This window comes from Loxodonta africana, chromosome 13 (genome assembly GCF_030014295.1).
Source record: "Loxodonta africana isolate mLoxAfr1 chromosome 13, mLoxAfr1.hap2, whole genome shotgun sequence".
Lineage (NCBI taxonomy): Eukaryota > Metazoa > Chordata > Mammalia > Proboscidea > Elephantidae > Loxodonta > Loxodonta africana.
The window spans coordinates 49422606-49441245 of record NC_087354.1 but is presented as its reverse complement, the minus strand read 5'-3'; the positions used below and the strand labels follow the sequence as shown (position 1 = coordinate 49441245).

Genomic DNA, 18640 nt, shown 5'->3' with positions numbered 1-18640 from the left:
GTTCGAAGGGAGGGAGGGAACGAAACCAGCAGCACCTAGTACAAAGGCATGGCACATGAGCCGCGTTTAAAAGGGGGTTTTGCATGGAAGGATTTCTAAATCGTCATGTGTCTAAAGAGCATGAAAAAGCGTTGCTAACAAAATGTAGCGGGAAAAGGTACCTTTATCTGCTAAGGAGCTAAGATGACCCTGCATATGGGATAGTCATCCTGGCGGTGGAATTTAACGAGATGGCCAGTGAGAAGTTAAATCTAGAAGCAAAACGAGCCTGACTGGACAAAAGCAGGGAAGGGAGCTTAATTCTGGAGTGGTAAGAAGTGCAATGACGTTTATAGCTTCCAGATAATACTAAATCTCTTCTCACTGCTATACCTGGCCACTGAGTTTATCCCCATCTGAAACTGTCAAGAGTTTACAAAAAAAAAAAAAAGCTTCTGGCATAGTCTCTCATACCCAGGGTAAAAATAAAAAGTCATGGGGTAGGAGGTGGCAGCATTTCTCTCACCAAGCGCGCACGTTTTTTTTTTTTTTTAACAAGAACCTGAAGGGAAGCATTGCTACAGTACCCTCAAATTTATTCTGCAGTTCTACCCTTGTCGTTACCTAAAATGTCAACTCTTCATGGAATTTTACCCTTTTTTACCCCCACCATGGAAACCCTGGTGGTGTAGTGGTCCAGGGTTTAAGTGCTACGGCTCCTAACCAAGAGGTCAGCAGTTCAAATCTGCCAGGCACTCCTTGGAAACTCTATGGGGCAGATCTACTCTGTCCTATAGGGTCGCTATGAGTCAGAATCCGCTCCATGGCAGTGGGTTTTTTTTTTTTTTTTACCCCCACAACAGCTTCTATATAGCCTCTCTTTTCAGAGGAAGTGTTTTAATCAACTGTATTTTGAAACATTTGACACTTACAAAATGGATTTAAGACAATCACTGCTTCCCATACAACTACATCGATTTAGCATAAAACCAAGGCTCCACTTGATGTTAAAAAACAAAAGATGACAAAGGGCTGGAATTACTAAGTAGCAAACATGATTAAAAAAAAAAAAACTAAGATTCACACAACACACCCAAACGCCTATTTCTCACTGCCTCTTTGATCAGGTCTTTATTCAAAATAAGCTGTCCAAAATGCTCTGACTTGTATGGAATAAACAAATTTAATAGTTTATGCAGCAGGCTTCTTTTCTTCTGTGGTAGGTTTCTTTTCTGCCGGCTTCTTCTTCTCAGCTGCTGGTTTCTTGGTAGCTGCTGCCTTCTTTCCCACCACCGGCTTCTTCGGTTTCTTCACAGCAACAGCTTTCTTTCCTCCTTTCTTCCCTACCACAGGCTTCTTGCCTGGAACCCCCTTCTCATCTGATTTGGCCGCTAGTGCTGCTGCTGCTTTATCCACCCTGAGCTTGTGCTGTAAAAAAATTAGAAAATGTATGAATCAAGTCTTTCTAAAAATCTGACATACCAATAATAAAATAAATTGTCACCTACATTCCTGGCCTGGCGAAGAATTGTGTTTCGGCGCATGGTCTTTGCATATGGGTTTAGCTTCAACATGATTCTCAGGTTTTTCAGTGGGTTCTTCTTCAGGACTCTGCGATGAATCTTCTTGCTGTAAACCAGCAGACAATGGGTTAACATGTGACCTGCACTGCTCTAGGAATGTAGATTCCAAATCCTGCCAATCATCCACATTTACAAAAAGAACTCAGTGTAGGTTGGGGCAAGGGTTATACTGTAAAGAAAACAGTTTTACCGTGGTGCTCGGAGGGCTCTTTGGATCTCGGGGCTTTTCAAGATTCTGCTAAGGTCTGTGTTCATCATCTTGTGCATGGGAAGACTGAGGGAAAAGGATCACAATGGATGAACAAATTCCTATTTCTTATGTAATCGACTAAAGAACAAAATCTCTTCTGTTCAAAGTTCATTTAAGCTTCTAGAATTCAGTGTTTCCTCTACACTATTTTGTACTTAGTAAACATGCAAACCATAATCTGGATGTAAATATCCACGGTATCAACAGCTGTGTGCAGGACATCAGCATGAAAAACACTCACTTGTAGTTACTCTTGAGGGAGGCAGCTTTACGCCAAGTGCCGTACAGCTCATCTAACTTGCGAAAAGCACTTTCAGTCCAAATGCAGAAACGTCCCACGTGCCCACCAGGAGCAAGTTTCAAAATGTTCAGTTTGCTTACATTAAGCAGAGTAATTCCTTTTAAAAGGAAAAGAGAATTAGATTATTTCAAAAGAAAAAACATCAACCATCTTCATGGCTTACGTGCTATGTAGGTACTTGAGAACTATCCAATTAGCAGTGAAACCCTGATTAAACTTACTTCATTAACTGTAAGATGCTTCAACCATCAATGGTGCACTCACTCAGCCAAGAATCAGAATTTCCACAATTATCATGTGTTTCAGAAACACGGACCATAAAGTGGAATCTCATCACAAAAAAAAGCTGACCAAGACTGTACAGTATGAATAATAAAAAATGGAAACAGTGTAAGAATTACCAGGGATGTTTCTGAAGGCCTTGATGACACCATTGTCCTCATTATAGATAATGCATGGTCCCCTGCGCTGGATACGACGTCGGTTTCTCATTTTGCCCTTGCCAGCTCTCATTCGCTGGGAGGCATAGACCTAACAAATTGAGATATTTAGTATTCTGATTAAGATATACAACCCTTCTAGTATATCTTTATAGTTAACAAACTCCAATTTACACATGACGAAACATACAAATTACTCGCCAAAGTTATACACACAGCCGTAAATGGCAGTCAGGATTTGAACCCAAGCAATTTGTCTCCAATGTTCTCACTCTTACCCACTAGGGCTTAGCCATACTGTCCTTCATACTTATTTTTTGAAGTTAAACGCGTGAAAACAAATTCATGTGGATCAAGGATTACCAAAATTGTATGTGTTCTTTAAGCCTACCTTTTTGATATCATTCCAGGCCTTGAGTTTCTTAAGAAGCAAAACAGCCTCCTTGGTCTTCTTGTAGCTTTCAACTTTATCTTCGACCACTAAAGGAAGCTCAGGAACTTCCTCAATGCGGTGACCTGGCAAAGCCAATTCAACACTGGTTACCCTGAACCTTTTGAAAAATTAAGAAACCACTTATACACGAGCTATTTTATATAACTTACAAAAAACACAATGGTATACGATTTGCCAAATCAGAATTTCCACAAATATCATGCGTTTCAGAAACACGGACCAATGAAGTGGAATCTCATCATTTTGGCAGTTAAATAAAAACGGGGTGGGAAACCTGACAGTTTTAAGTAGAAAGTTTTCCAACGACAGACCAAACCACTGTATTTGAATAATTAGTTTCTATTAGTAGTACGTTACTGATGACTGACTTGTTCAATTGAGGCTATCATAAATAATGAGTAAAGGCAAGACCTAGTTACTTGCACCTATTAAAAAAAGGTTAGGAACAAGTACCCACGGTGCCTAAAACAGTGCCTGTCACTTACCATGCACTCTGGGATGAGTGGAATTTACAGGCATGTGTAACAGGAACAAAAATATTCAGGCGAAGTACAAGTTTTGCCTCGCTCCTACGAAATGTGGTATCACAAACCTTTAGACATGACCAGCGCTGGCAAGGCTGAGGCAGCCAGGGCAGAGCAGATGGCATAGCGCTTCTGAGTGGTGTTCACTCGACGGTGCCAACGGCGCCAGGTTTTGGTTGGTGCAAACATGCGGCCTCCACGACACATCTATACTCCCAGTTAAGAATCACATTTCTCAAGATTTAGGAATTAAAAAAAGGTTATGCCTTGCTCAGTAAGAATTTTCGTCAACCTTCTGTACCAGCTTAATGACAGCAGGCAACTGTCGCTTAGAACAGAGTAAGACGCAAATTACGACATCATTGCAAGCAAAACTTTCTAACTTCAGAACTGCCACAGAAATAAGTACCTTCCAGATTCCCAATCTGTCTAGAGCAGTATTTAACAGGGATACAGCGAGTATTTTGGACATGCCTATGTCCAAACTGAATTATTAATATGAACACATCAGGTTCAGTTTGCTAAATCCTGCATGACAGGTGACTATGTCCAGGCAGTAAAACCAAAAAGGATACATTTCCAAAAGCACCTTGGCCGGAGCGGTGTGTCCCACCACCTCTAACTCTGGGAATTCGAGCCACAGCTCTGCCAGTACCCCAGGACTCAGCACTGGTCTGATGACCTAAAATTGGAAAGAAATGCACGCTTTAGCTACTCAATCACACCCATGTGTGGCCATTACACATGGTAGCAAACAGCATCAGAACACCCAAGAAAATCATGTGGTTCAGAAACACGGACCAATTAAGTGTAATCTCATCACTACTGTAAAGCAACCCTAAGATACCAACCTGTGTGAGGTCTAAATCCATACCTGCCAATTCACTGACAGCATAGGGCTGCCTGTTGTTTTTGCGTAAGTTGGTGTGGACAAAGTTCACGATATCTGGTCGAATGGGAGCTGTGAACACAGCAGGCAAAGTAACATTTTTGCCAGATGATTCTCCCTTTTCGGAGTACACCGATATCAGTGGACGAGCACACGCCTTGGGGAAAAAGGAAAAGGTTAACCTATGCTGGTGAGCATCATCGCTGGAGGCATACTCATCTCAGCTATAGAGCTGAGCTAAAACAGGCAACAAACACCATGACAAGCAAGGCTAAGCTACCAACACACCCAGAACAGGTTTAACTTCAAAAAATTCGCCCATACTTCAGGGGCACTTCTACTAGTTAAGAACACCATTTCTCATGTTCTAGGAATTAAAAAAAGGTAATGTCTTGCTCAGTAGAAATTTTCGTCAACCTTCTGTACCAGCTTAATGACAGCAGGCATCTGTCACTGAGAACAGCGTAAGACGCAAATTACGACATCATTGCAAGCAAAACTTTCTAATGTTAAGAACTGCCCTGTGCCCTTTAAGAATAAACTCACGACATAAACATCTTCCAAGTTACAAATCTGTCTAGAGCAGTATTTAACAGGGATACATTTATATTTTGGACATGTCTGTTTCCAAACTCTATTAATATGAGTAAATGACGTACAATCTGCTACATTCCACATGACAGCTTAATTTGATGTCTTGCCACAAAATTTTCAGAGAATGGTTTATCATCAAGTTTCCAAAGCAGGCCTTATAAAGAACAATGCTGAATCTAAGCCACACTGTAAAATTTGAAAATGCTATTTAATACTGCCACCTAATCTCTCCCCCCTACAAATGTGTCAGCAAATCTTGTCTACCAGGGCTTTACTCATCCAAACTTCCATCTCTGCTTCCACACTTCCCTTCTAAACACATCTTCTACAGCTTACTAATAAAAACACCAGTCATGTTAACTGTGCTCAACACCCTCTAAAAGATTCCCACCCTCGGATTGGAAGGGTCCTTAGGCTGGCCTACAGACCTGATACCATCTCTTACAGTCTTCCAGATACTTTTGTCTGTACCATCAGGCCCATTACCCTCCAGCTTCAGAGGTAGCAAGCCTTCACCCTACGGATCCCCTTGGCATTTTTCACCTCCTTCAGGCCACCTTCTCGAAGCTCCCTAACTACTGTTTACAACCGAACCACTGCCTCCTTTCCGATTCCCTATGTCCGGAGCACTTATTACTGTTTTTTCCAATTCAATTGCAACCCAGGCATCCTAAGGAAGGTCGTTTCTGTCTATTTTGTTCACTGAACTCCCCAGCACACAACACACATACGAAGTGATTCTTAAACTGGACTAAGGCAACTATGCCAGAAAGAAAACGTACGAGGACAAGGCAAACGGAAATGCAAGTCTCTCTTCCCTAAAAATCCATGCCCCGATTCGGTCTTAGGCTCCAACAGCTTTTAAACGTATTAAAGTTTCCAACACAACCCAGGTTTTCTACGACCCGAGGAAAGCCAGAATGCCAGCCGACCCTCTGCATTTCAGAACCATCGGCTGTCCTCCAGTGTTGCTTCCAGGCGTGTTCTGTGCCCACGTTGCCTCTAAGATGGCTGCCGTATCGCCGTACGGCCCATACCAGAAGTAGACGCTTTCGTTTATCACCTCCTTCCCCTCCTCGCTTTCCCCCCTGCGGATTTTGTACACTGAATACCCAGTCCCTCCCTGTTGGGCCCCCGGACCAGAGGTAAGGCCAGCCAAGAGGAGGGCCACTTACCATGGCGCGGAGAGAAGGCCACGCTCCTCTCGACCCGGCGGCTCCCACAGGAAAAGGAAGTGCTTACCACTCCCTCTCTATATGTAACCTTCATCTTGTCCCCCACCCTGCTCCGCCTCAGCACCAAACCAGAAAGACAAATATATCTCCAGCACTCTAAATAAATTTTAAACAGCGTATCATTTTTTTATATGCGCCAAGTTATGTTACTATTGTCTTCTGAAGCCCACAATAGTGCTTAGAAAGGAGGGACTCCTTTTCGCGGACTAATCCATAAGGGGGCGTGGCCAAATCTCGCTAGGAGAAGTGTCTTTCCCCGCAACTACTACACTTATTTAAATTTTTTTTTCTGACAAGAATGACTGATTATTGGAATAGGGAAAATCACTGTACGTACCAAAACAAAAATCCAACTCTGTGGGCAAACCGAACTTGTTGGAGGGGGAAAGTAGTCCCGGCGGGGCGGTGTCACGACCCCGGATGTTGGCGGCTTGGGCGCGCACTTCAGTTGGTCGCTCTGGTACCCGCGCTGAGAGCCGGGAAGGATGTGGTCGGGGCTAAACCAAGCGGCTGAGGAGTTGTACGCTCGCCTCCTGAAGTGAGTCGTAGCCCCTGCTCTTGGCCAGTGTTGAGAACGGCACTTCTCCTCCTGGGCAACTGGGTTTCTCCCCAAACCTTTTGCCACAGGCTTGGGAGTGAGAGCTTTGCCAGTTCTCGCGGCGCGTATGTTGTGAACTCAGTTAGCTTTTCTGGGGTCCGGGAGATGGGGAGAGGCCGGCCTTAGGCTCCGGTCCTGTCAGGAGCTCTAATGTCGGGTTGATCCTTAGGGGCTTGTTTGCCGTCTCGTTTAGGAGAAAATTTACGTTTTCAAACGAGGTGGAAGACGACAGGTTTTCTAAGAGGGGTTTATTCATTTTGAGGATGCGCACAACTTGTGATAAAGTAGAGGAACGCCCCGGGAGATGGAAAACTAGATCCTTCACGTGTTTAAACGTAGGGCTATGTAGCCTATTCAAGATAGTTACCAGATGAACTACAATTGTAATGTTAACGCGGTGGTGTGTGGGCTTTAAAAAAGCGCCTTTACTTCACTGTGCTTCAAAATTTATTCTTAGAGTGAAGCAAGTTCTATATGCTACGTAAAAATACTTTAATCCAGTGGTTCTCAAATTTGAGATGTCTCAGAATCACCTGGAGGGCTTGTCAGAACACAGATTGCTGGGCCCCTTCTCCAAGGTTTCTGATTTAGTAGGCTGGAACCCTGGTGGCAGGATTAACAGCTCGGCTGCTAGCCAAAAGATCAGCAGTTCCAATCCACCAGCCGCTCCTTGGAAACCTAGGAAGGAGCTCTAATCTGTCCTCTAGGGTGGCTGTGAGTGGAAATTGACTTCACCGCAACGGGTTTGTTTTTCTTTGGGGCGGGGGGGAGCGGGGGCTGGGGGAGCAAAGAATTTGCCTTTCTAACAAATTCGGGTGAAACTGATTGCTGCTTCCTGAGACCACACTGAGAACTACTGATTTAATGCATTTCTAAATGCTGTACTTTGTCATTGTTTACCTTTATTGCTTTGTTTGCTCTCAAAAGCAATAATGTTGTAAAACTGTTGAATATTATAGAGATAGCACTTTTTTTTTTTTAAACAACGTCTTGGATATCTTTCAGTATGAGAGCTTATAAATATCATTTTGTTGTTGTTTTCGGTGAGAATATACGAGGCAAGACATACACCAATTCGGCAGTTTCTACAGGTGCAGTTCAGTGACATTGATTACATTCTTCGGGTTGTGCAACCACTCTCACTGTTCTGAGTTGTTTCTCTCCCATTAACATAAACTCACTACCCCCTAAGATTCCTATCTAATCTTTCCAGTTGCTATTGTTACATTGATCCCATATTCATAGTTCTTAAAAGAGCATAGTGCTCAAGGCAGACATTTTTAACTAGTTAAGCTAAACTACTGTTCGGTTTTAATAAGACTTCAGGGGGATATTTTTGGTTTAAGCTTTAAAGATTATCTCAGGGCAGTAGTTCATCCATCCCCGATGGCTCCAGAACATCTGGAGTTGATCAGAATATGAAATTTTTCTGCATTTTCCCCCTTTTGATCAGGATTCTTCTATAGAATCTTTGATCAGAGTGTTTAGTAATGGTATCCAGGCACCATCCTGTTCTTCTGGTCTCATCAGAAAGGCAGTTGTTCGTGGAGGCAATTAGCCACACATTCCATATCCTCCTCCTGTTCCTGACTCTTTGCTCACCTGTTGCTCCTGGTGAATAGAGACCCAATTGTCCTGCCCTGGATGGCTACTTAGAAGCTTTTAAGATCCCAGGCACTACACAACAAACTAGTAGGTAGATCAGAAGCACTAAACACATAGCTCATTGTTTTTAATGGCTATATTTCATTTAATGGCTGTTTTACTTAATCAGTCCCCTATTGATGCTACCGTATAACTTAATTTATAAAGACTCTTGTATTTCTCAGTTATTACATGGGTATTAGTCTTCCTTCCCACTTGTAAGCACCAAAAGCCTCTGTCTTCTCTTGCATCCTCCACAGTGCTTGAGTATCCAGTTGCTTATTGCATATTTTTATATGGCATCAAACTTAGTATGTACAGAACTAATTCTCCCCCTGATTTCCACCTGACATACTACTCCCAAATTCCCTCTCTGAGGTGTGAGTTCCAAACCCAAGACTCACTTCTTCCTCTTTTACACTAGTTTTTTTTTTTTTTTTTATGTCATCTAGTCAGTCACCAAGTCCATTTGTTCACCCTCCCTCCCTACTGTTTTTGATTGGGCCATTATCACTTCTCTGGAGTACTACAAATTATTCACAACTAATTCCCTGGCTTCCAGGTTTATACCTTCTGCATTCCTGTCATTGAGATCTTTCCCATTTAAAATCTTGGCTTTCAGGATAAAGTTCAAGCCCTATAGTTAAATCTCTTCTTCTGACTTGCCACCATGACAGCCTGCTGATCTCTGTTGAAGTACTCATCACCCTGCATCCTAATTGTTGGTTTGCTTGTGGGACTCCAGTCAAGACTGTAAACCAGGGGCTGTGCTTTTGTTGTATATCCCCAGTATCTGGGGAGAGTGCCTGGCCTATAATACACACGCTTGAGAAGCGGTTGTTGAATGACTGCATGAATAACATCGCTAAGTTATCCGTAAAAGGCAAACATCTTTAAGAATAAGTCACACGTTTGCTCAGTATGGCAAAAGTGAATCAGTCACAGGCCTAGCTCTCCTGTCTTCTATTTCCGTAGGTCATTTATTAGATCAGATAGATAGAGATGGTATCCTGAAATAGTTCCATCGGGTTCCTTCAGGACTCTAAAGATTCTTTTCTCTCTGAAAGCATAGACCAGGCCGATGTGCATTTTGGTATATTAACAGTTTGTAGTTTATGTGCTTTGGGATCACTGTTTAAAAACTGTCTTAAATTAAATGATAACTACCAAATGATATTCTAGTTTGTGTTCATGTTTTTAAAAGGGAATTGCTTGTTCCACATAATCTGATTGCTAATTTTTTAGGAACAGCTCATAAAAATAGAGGGAGGAATGACACCTCTATGTTAGCCTAGAAATGAAGGGCCTAGAACCCTTAAATACTTGGCTCTGGTTACCTGTTAATTCAGTGGCAGATCAGATTCCAATCATTTTTACTTTCCAGAAGTGATATGGTAAATTACATTTAAAAAAAAATGTGTTTTGGGGTTAAAGTTTACACAGCAAATTAGTTTCCCCTTTAACAATTTTTATATGAATTGTTCGGAGACATTGGTTACATTTTTCACAATGTGTCAGCATTCTCATTATTTTCATTTTGTTCTGTTTCCATTGATCTAGATTCCCTTCCCCTTCTTGCCTTCTTTCTCATCTCCACTTTTGGGTAGATGTTGACTGTTTGGTCTCATATAGTTGATTATTTAAGGGAGCACATTACTCACAGGTGATATTTATTTAATAAGCCAGTCTACTATTTGGCTAAAAAGTGACCTCCAGGAAAGGCGTCAGTTCCAAGTTCAAAGGGTATCTTAGGGTGATAGTCTTGGGGGTTCCTCTAGTCTCTATTGGTCCAGTAAGTCTGGCCTTTTTTAGGAATTTGAATTTTGTTCTACATTTTTCTCCCATTCTACCTGAGACCTCCTACTGTGTCCCTGGTCAGAACAGTCAGTAGTAGCAGGGCACTATGTAGTTCTTCTGGTCTCAGGTAAATTACATTTTAATATTAACTGGTGATGTATGTGAAAAGAAACAAGAGCAGAAGCAGACAACCTACATAATTTCTCGATGCCTCTGAAAAGCAGTTGTACCCAGTTGCAGGCAGCAGGTTATTAATCTCTACTATAGGTATCTCTTTCTCTTCTTTTAATTTCCTGTGTATTCTCCTAATACTCATTCTGTTTTTTTCCCTCTCTCCAGCTATGCCTTAGGGCCGCCATTAGTACCAGAATACTTTGTTTTGCTTTTCCCTCTGGTGTTACCAGAGATAAAGTGATGCCTTATTCTTGAATTTCAATAATGGAACAGATATTGTAGCTCTATTTTTCACATGTGGTTTTGCATTTCAGGGGATTTGATGAAGAAAAGAAAGGAATCTGCAAAGACCCATTTGTTTATGAGGTATAAGCAATTTATTTGATTTTTAAGCAAAACTCAATAATCCTAAAATTGTGGATTTTTAAAAGTCAGGCTTACTGAGGTTAATTTACATACTGTAAATTTACCCTTTTAGGGTACAGTTCTGTGAGTTTGCACATCTGCATTCAGTCGTGTAACCACCTCCACAATAAGATACAGCACATTTCTGTTACTTCCAGAAATGTCCTTGTGGACTTTGTAGTTGGCTGTCTTTCACTCCCAGTCCCTAGCAACCACAAATCTGTTTTTTTGTCCTTATATGTAATTCGTCATGTGATGGTAGAGCCATGGTATTAGCCAAAGGATGATGACATGGAAAGAGGTTCATGGTAGCAGGCTATTAGAATATCCTGTTGCTATAAAAACCCTAACTAGCAGATATCTAAGTAATAGGTATATTTCTGTTTAGGTGGGTTTATTTACATGCCTGAAAAAGGCCTGGAAGAATATGCACCAACCAGGCTAATAGCAATAGTGATTGTCCTTGGGTAGTAGAATTACAGGGGATTTTTTTAAAATCTATTTTCATTACCTTTACTTCCAAATTCTTCTACAATGAATGTGTATTGTAACTGTAATGGAAGAAATATATACAATTTCTGTAAACTGGTATATTTAAAGTTCTAACTTTCATAATATAAGCAGAAGAAAGGCTGGTGTTTAGTATAGTGCTAAATTTGTGCTAAACGCAGTGTGATTAGAGAAACGGTTATGTCGGTGTGATTTGGATCAAAAGAAGCCTTCACAAGGCAGGCTGCACTTCAGGTGGTCCTTGAAACATGGATGGAGTATAGATATAAAAGCGAGATCTTCTAAACAGGAGGAACAGCATGGGCAAAGGATAAAACATTATGTCTCACTCGAATTCTCTTTTGCAGTCAACTGTGTAGAGCTGGCCTTTCTATGTTTAAACATTTGTACAGATAAGTATGTGTTTGTATAACATTTGTACAGTCATGTACATGTATGTATAACATTGCTCGACATGATCTTTAACAGGCTGATGTTCAAGTGCAGTTGATCAGCAAAGGTCAGCCAGACCCTCTGAAGAATATTTTAAATGAAAATGACACAGCATTCATCATGGAAAAAGTGGTAAGGAGTACTTGAGCTTTCGTGGTTGTTTACTCCTGGGTGACCAAATTTGATTCCTTGGGAATAATCTTAAATGTACCCAATTTTTTTTTTAATTAGCATTTCAGTGAAAAGTGGATAAAATTCCATATGTGGTTCACATTATATTTGTATTAGACAGTGGTGTTAGGAATAAATAAAGCACTGTCATACAAATATAATATGAACCACATATGGAATTTCAAATTTTTTTAGTAGCCTCTTTAAAGAATATAAGAAGAAATACACTTTTTTTTTTTTTTAATTTAAAATTGATTTTAAAAGTTTGCTGTCTGGTTTTATGTGTTTTAACACATATATAGAGTCTGGTAACCACCACCACAATCAGGATTCAGAACAGTTCCATTACCCCCCAAAATTCTCTTGTGCTGTCCCTATAATCATACTTTGCCGCAACTGCCGATCTCTTCTGTGTTGTAGTTTTTTTCTTATCAAGGATGTCATATAACTCATGAGACTGTGTTGGCATCTGCTGTCTGGAGGGAAGATGAGGGGGCAGAGGGGATGAGAAACTGGCCAAATGGACACAGAAAGAGAGAGTGGAGGGAAGGAGAATTCTGTCTCATTAGGGGGAGAGCAATTAGGAGTATATAGCAAGGTGTGTATAAATTTTTCTATGAGAGACTGACTTGATTTGTAAACTTTCACTTAAAGCACAATAAAAAAAAAAATTCCCTATAAATGGAATCACACAGTGTATAACTTTTTGAGACTGGATTTTTTCATTCAGCATGATGTCTTTGAGATTCATCTAGGTTGTTGCAGATGTCAGTGTTCTTTTTGTTGTTGAGCAGTATTCCGTGGTATGGAGCCCTGGTGGCACAGTGGTTAAGAGCTCAGCTGCTAACCAAAAGGTCAGCAGTTTGAATCCACCGGCAGCTCCTTGGAAACCCTATAGGGTAGTTTTACTCTGTCCTATAGGGTTGCTATGAATCAGAATTGACTGGATGGCAGTGGATGTGGTTTTGGGTTTTTAGTCCATTTTAAGGATGTATCACACCCAAACATAATTTGGGGTATTATTTGCAGTATTATTAATCTTAATAATGTTTTTTAATTTAATTCTGTATATCTAAGATTATCATCTCAACATGTAATTACTATGAAAATTATTAATGAGATATTTTAAATTCATTTTTCATCCTCTGTCTTCAAAATCCAGTGTGTATTTTACACTTACATCTCACTTTGGACTAGCCAGTTTCAAGTGCTCAACAGCCACATGTGGCTAGTGGCTATCGTATCGGATAGCACAGCATAAGTAGCTATAACTACTGATATTTTACTTTTTCTTGTAGGTAACATCTTATTTTTGTACCTTATTTTATAATTATAACCTTACCTTTTTTTGTTTTAATTATGATAACTGTTTTGGCTTAGCAGTGGTGGTGATTTTTACTGGGCTGTTTGGGGCCAGGACTCATTCCTTTGTTACTTTTTGTCCTGGAGTAGATAGGGAGAGGCTCTGATGTGAGAAAGTGGGGTGGTCCCTTGGGAAGAAACCCGGCTGCCTTGGAGTCCTCATGCTGCCTGTATGAGCGCTGTGATGAATGGACAGATAACTCTATTTGAAATATACACACACATACTCACATGAAAACTTCGTCTAAGGAGAGGAGCAATGTTACTCATCTTCTGTGTTTATGAAGGAGCGTTGTTACTGCTTACCCGTAGTGGACAGATGTTGGCAAATTATAGACAAACTTTGTAGTTGAATTCAGGCTTTGTTATGGGGAGAAGGGGAAATGTATATAGAGCAAAAGCTGGAAAAATTAAGGTGGTCAGATGAAGGTGGGTTATCTAGAAAAAGATAAAGATGAGCAGAGGGAGTTTGTGAAAACCTGAGTTAGGGGACTGGGGAGTCTACAGCATGGAGCTGTGAGGATCACCTGGAATGAAGTGAAGCCATGGCAGTTTTGTAGGGGGAACAGTTAAAATGGCCTCTTATTTATTTAGGTCGATAGAGTTTAAAGCGTGAGTTTTAGGTAGATGGGATATTAAAAAGTAAAATAGTGGGAAAAAATAGAACATTTCTTCAGTAACCCTAATTCTGGGAACTGTTTGGAAAGCCAGGCCTGGAAAGGGGTGAAATCTACAATTTGGTCAAAAAAAAAGTCACAGTTGAAGAAATGTTTAGGTATGATATTTATTAAGTTGGCAGAGTAGTTTGCTTCGAGAACAGCTCACTGAATAAGAACTTGAGTTTTAAAATCAAACTAGGTTCACGTGTTGGCTTTGCCACTTGTCAACTGTGTGGTTTTGTTATTTAGCTGTGTGCTACGAGTTTTTCCATCTGTACAACAAGGATAATAATAGTATCTCTCTCAGGGTTTTTATGAGGAATAAATGAGAACTTAGAACAGTGCATAGTACATGGTAATGCTCAGGAAATGTTAACTCTTGCAGTGATTTTTATTATTGGCAAGGGTGAGCTATTTATTTTGTAAACATGTAGATATAGCAATCCTGTAATACAAATGAGACCTGATATACCATGGGGTTGATAGCCCATTGCTAAGAGGAGCAGATAGAAGGAGTAAGGGCCGTGGACCTAAGGTCCTAGCCCAGAAAGAAGATCTTCACGTTTTGGGAGTGAAAATCTCGCAAAATCTATGGGCTTCTTTTGGTATTTTATCTTTAGCTGGGTGCTTTGTGTGTGTTGGAGTGCTTCCTTTTCTAATGATATTAGAGGCCTTTTTTCTTTTTTTTACCAGTAACCTAGATGAGTGTCTTTTCATCGACAGTGGAAATACTTCTGGTGGCAAGATTTATTGGTATCAAACTAGCATGTGGCTGTGATTTCTAGCTATAACCCAATACATTTTTGTGATTAAGGGACTCGAAATCAGTACATAATGTATTTTTAGTTATCCCGTAGCATAGCAAAGAATTGGTACCTATCTTAAGTGGTCCTTATCTGGTTAAATAATTCCAAAACATTTTCAAAGCCTTTAGAAAAGGAAGAAACCAATTACGTTGAAGAAATACAGTCTGAAGAAACTGCCATTTCTGATTTCTCTACTGGCGAGAATGTTGGACCGCTTCCTTTACCAGTGAGGAGAGCAAGGTAAGTTTTTTCTTAGCACAAGGGTAAGGGTGGGGAGTGGGATTTACACTGAAGCATTCTTATAAACATTGGAAAGAATATCTATCTAATCCAGATCTTTCTCTCTCTCTCTTCCCCTTCCTTCCACTTCTTCTCTCCTTCCCTCCTTTGCACCCTACTCTTATCCTTGCCATGTTGAACTACTGGCTTGTGGTAGCTCAGAGCCTGTCACACTGTCACTTCTGCTGTGTGTGTCTTCGGCCTGGTGTGCCCTGCTTCCACCTCTTTGCTGGGTGAAATATTTATATGCATGTTGCCACTTAATTCCCAGATTTCTGTTTTCGTGGGACCCTTCATGATATGTTTGGAAAAGGAAACTCTTGATTAATTGTATATAATTGCTTAATAGTGATCTCTATGTATAATTTATTCTTTTTCTTCATGTTTTCAAGGCAGTTAATTGGACTTTACACCATGGCTCACAATCCTAATATGACCCATTTGAAGATTAATCGTCCAATTACTGCCCTTCCTCCCCTTTGGATAAGATGTGACAGTTCAGATCCTGAAGGTACCTGTTGGCTAGGAGCTGAGCTCATCACTACAAATGACAGCATTACAGGCATTGTCTTATATGTGGTCAGCTGTAAAGGTGAGCTCTCACTCTTACTTTTGTATATGTATACTTTTTTGAGATAGTTATTGTTTGATGATTTTTACTGAAAATTGGTATCGTTAAGAGGGAAGTGCAAACAGTGGAACGTGCGTAAACCATGAATCTACTCCGGTTTGTAACTTGTAGCATGTAGGAGGTATTCCACAAACACCAGAAACAGATCTCCGCACGTCTGGGAAGGAGTTTATGCCTGTTTTGTGTGGGTTTCATTTGATTCGTACGTGTGTATTTTTTTTTAATTCTCATTGGAGGATAAAAACTGAATATAATGATAACAAAGTTCTGTCTCATGGACATTTAATGACATTTTTAGTTGTACTATTGACCCGTGTTCCACTTTCATTCTTTTATAAACATTTCATTAATCTGTCATTTAAAATTTAATTTCAAGACTTCATTAGTGCTGAGTTACAGTACTCTCAGAATTTGAGGGATTGGAATTTTTTAGCTCCCTCTAACAGCATAACTTTGAATCGTACCTTTTGTTTTCTTTCTTTTTTTTATGCCCTATAGCTGATAAACATTATTCTGTACATCTTGAAAACCTAAAAAATTCACACAAGAAAAGACATCATTTGTCAGCTGTGAGTATTGACCTGCCCTTCTGGTTTAAGGGATTTTTCACTCCTAGTTTTTAATATAACTAGATATTTTTCTGTATCAAAATGTTTATATCAGATCATGACTAAAATTAAAACGTACACTTTCTTGCCTTTTAGCTAATTAATCTTTGTGGTTAAAAGTGTCTGTCTTATTTTCCCATATAAGTATGGTGCTTTGTCTTCTTCTGGGACAAAAACAAAGTCGTTTTTGATAAGGAGTTTTGACTGCAGGAAAGCATCTCTGAACCGTCTGCCGGATGCACTTTTCAGGTAACAACCAGGGGTTTTGCCCAGTATGAGCTCTTTAAGTCTACTGCCTTGGACGACACAGCCTCCACATCGCAAACAACAATCTCTTTGGATATTTCTTGGAGTCCTGTGGATGAAATTCTTGAAATCCCTCCACTCTCCTCAACTGCAACTCTGGTAGGAGCAGAGCCTGTTTCTTCGTTGGGTTAATGAGCTACTAACTGACCATCCTCTTGCTTGTAGCTTGGTGCTGCACGTTTCCAGCCCCATATTCCCGGGGCGTAATGCTGGGCAGCCGGAACGGCTTGGTTTGCCTCTGAAGTCTCATCAAGGCAGCCGGGGGAGGTTTTGTTGGGTGATCTGAACTATCAGTTGCCCACAGCCCTGTAATTCTGTAACTTAAAAGTCTTCCAGTGATTAGTAAAGTCTCTTAAATGGGGAATCAAGTGGAAACGTCCAAGTGATTTACCATCTCTGCTATTCTTAAAAGAGTGCAGATATTGGCAGTGCATCAAAGATCTTAATAATATTTTATGCCCTTCCACCTTATATTTACATTCCTAGGAATCTGTCTTAAGAAATACATCAGAATTGCCAACAAAAATTTATGTACAAAGATGTTCAGTACAGTGATATGGCTATGATTCAAAAGTATTAAAATTAAACCTGAATGTTCAATATTAGGGAAGTGGTTAGATAGATTTTCATGTGTTGAAATTTTATAGAGTCTTTAAAAATCATGTTTTAAGGTGTCTTAAGTAGTAATAGGAAATGCTTATTATTAAGCAAAAAAAAAAAAACTAAAATTGCATGTACAGTAGGATCTCAACTATATTTTTAAAAAATGTATAGAAAGAAGCCTGGGTAGAAACATGCTACTGTTAACAGTGGTTCCCTCAGGGTGGTGGGATTATGGATAAGTATATTCTTTTTGCTGTTTTCTCCCCTGTAATTGGAGTTTACATAACGTTGGCATTTATTCCTTTTTTTTTTTCTTTAAGATCTTAGGTTTCTAAAACTTGGATCTCTGGCTAGCACCACACACCATTGGTATAGCGGAAAGGAGGAGTCTGATAAATAGAATTATGTGGGCGATTTTATTTTTGGTGTGTGATAATGCTGAATTTATCGTAGAGTCTTGAGATTATTTATGTTTCTTCTACCATGTCCTCTGGGACTTCAGTGGTAAAGGACAGGAGTGCCTGTGAGAAGAGCATTTGGTCTGTGTAGGTACAATTGTTTTGTGGTGTGGGGAAGGGGGATGGTGGCCTGAATGTAGGTTACTGTAGCAGGATGGGGCAGGATCTACAGAAACTCTGGAAAGATGTTCTAAATGAGGTACTGCCTTAATTTTTCAATTCATTGTCACCTTATAGAATATATTTTTAATGTGTGATAAGTAATTGTAATCATCATGGGATTACCGGTGGGAACTGACATACTTTGGGAACTTTTTAGAATATTAAAGTGGAATCTGGAGAGTCAAGAAGTCCTTTGAATAATCTTCACAGACAACTGAAATTTCTCCTCGTGAGTATCCTTCTGGAATTTTTAGTTTCCATTAAATTTCATGTTTTCATAAAAATGTTTGCAGATATAATTTTTATTTAGTTTTGTGTTCTTCAGAATTTGTTCTAAATGTTATATACTTATTAGATACTCTTGGCAATTTGGGCACTTTGATTTTAATATGTGGTAGCTGTCCTACAATTAAAAGCAACCTTGTTAAAAGCAACCTTAGTTAGAGAGTTAATCTAACTTTTCTGCTGTAGTGTTTGGTTTTTATTCGTATAAGGGATTCCTCTCTTTCTAGATGGGTCAGCTGCCAATTTATTCCCAAATATATATGCAGCCTGCCTGTTAATAACTGGGATTTTGATTGAAACTAAAGATTAGTGAGCATGTTTTTCAAGATTTTATGTTTCAGTAATTTTAGCTCCACTCTACAAATTGAATCTCAAGAGGGTGCCTCATTTAGAAATTCCAAATGCTTTAGCCTGGCATACCAAGCCAGTTATGACCCAGCTAGTGCTCTACTTCTTTCTTTCTTTTTTTTTTTTAAACAGCTCTATTGAGATATAAATTAT

The 18640-nt window shown here is 39.9% G+C and overlaps 2 protein-coding genes and 5 non-coding genes across 7 annotated transcripts in view; 1 reads left to right on the top strand and 6 right to left on the bottom strand.

Annotated features, from left to right (window-relative positions):
- Positions 1-1083: 1083 nt before the first annotated feature.
- Positions 1084-6279, bottom strand: RPL4 (ribosomal protein L4). Its single transcript, XM_064267375.1, has 10 exons — positions 6190-6279; positions 4406-4577; positions 4107-4213; positions 3600-3738; positions 2945-3069; positions 2515-2644; positions 2054-2210; positions 1753-1836; positions 1488-1608; positions 1084-1407 (listed from the first exon to the last, which is right to left on the bottom strand). The coding sequence occupies exons 1-10, from the start codon at positions 6190-6192 to the stop codon at positions 1171-1173; spliced, it is 1275 nt and encodes a 424-aa protein (XP_064123445.1). The 5' UTR covers positions 6193-6279; the 3' UTR covers positions 1084-1170.
- Positions 2385-2455, bottom strand: LOC111752873 (small nucleolar RNA SNORD18). The gene has a single exon (XR_002787769.1). It is a non-coding gene; the product is annotated as a small nucleolar RNA SNORD18 (small nucleolar RNA).
- LOC111752883 (small nucleolar RNA SNORD18) lies at positions 3183-3254 on the bottom strand. Its single transcript, XR_002787779.1, has one exon. It is a non-coding gene; the product is annotated as a small nucleolar RNA SNORD18 (small nucleolar RNA).
- On the bottom strand, positions 3800-3898 carry LOC111752875 (small nucleolar RNA SNORD16). Its single transcript, XR_002787771.1, has one exon. It is a non-coding gene; the product is annotated as a small nucleolar RNA SNORD16 (small nucleolar RNA).
- LOC111752874 (small nucleolar RNA SNORD18) lies at positions 4288-4359 on the bottom strand. Its single transcript, XR_002787770.1, has one exon. It is a non-coding gene; the product is annotated as a small nucleolar RNA SNORD18 (small nucleolar RNA).
- LOC111752876 (small nucleolar RNA SNORD16) lies at positions 4814-4912 on the bottom strand. Its single transcript, XR_002787772.1, has one exon. It is a non-coding gene; the product is annotated as a small nucleolar RNA SNORD16 (small nucleolar RNA).
- A 299-nt stretch (positions 6280-6578) lies between the features above and the next one.
- Positions 6579-18640, top strand: part of ZWILCH (zwilch kinetochore protein) — a 36716-nt gene continuing 24654 nt past the window's right edge. The window contains exons 1-8 of the mRNA XM_010598056.3: positions 6579-6787; positions 10777-10828; positions 11846-11941; positions 14929-15047; positions 15479-15678; positions 16216-16286; positions 16575-16730; positions 18012-18083. Of these exons, the coding sequence (XP_010596358.1) occupies positions 6735-6787; positions 10777-10828; positions 11846-11941; positions 14929-15047; positions 15479-15678; positions 16216-16286; positions 16575-16730; positions 18012-18083 (819 nt within the window). The 5' untranslated portion in view covers positions 6579-6734. The remainder of the gene's footprint in view (positions 6788-10776; positions 10829-11845; positions 11942-14928; positions 15048-15478; positions 15679-16215; positions 16287-16574; positions 16731-18011; positions 18084-18640) is intronic.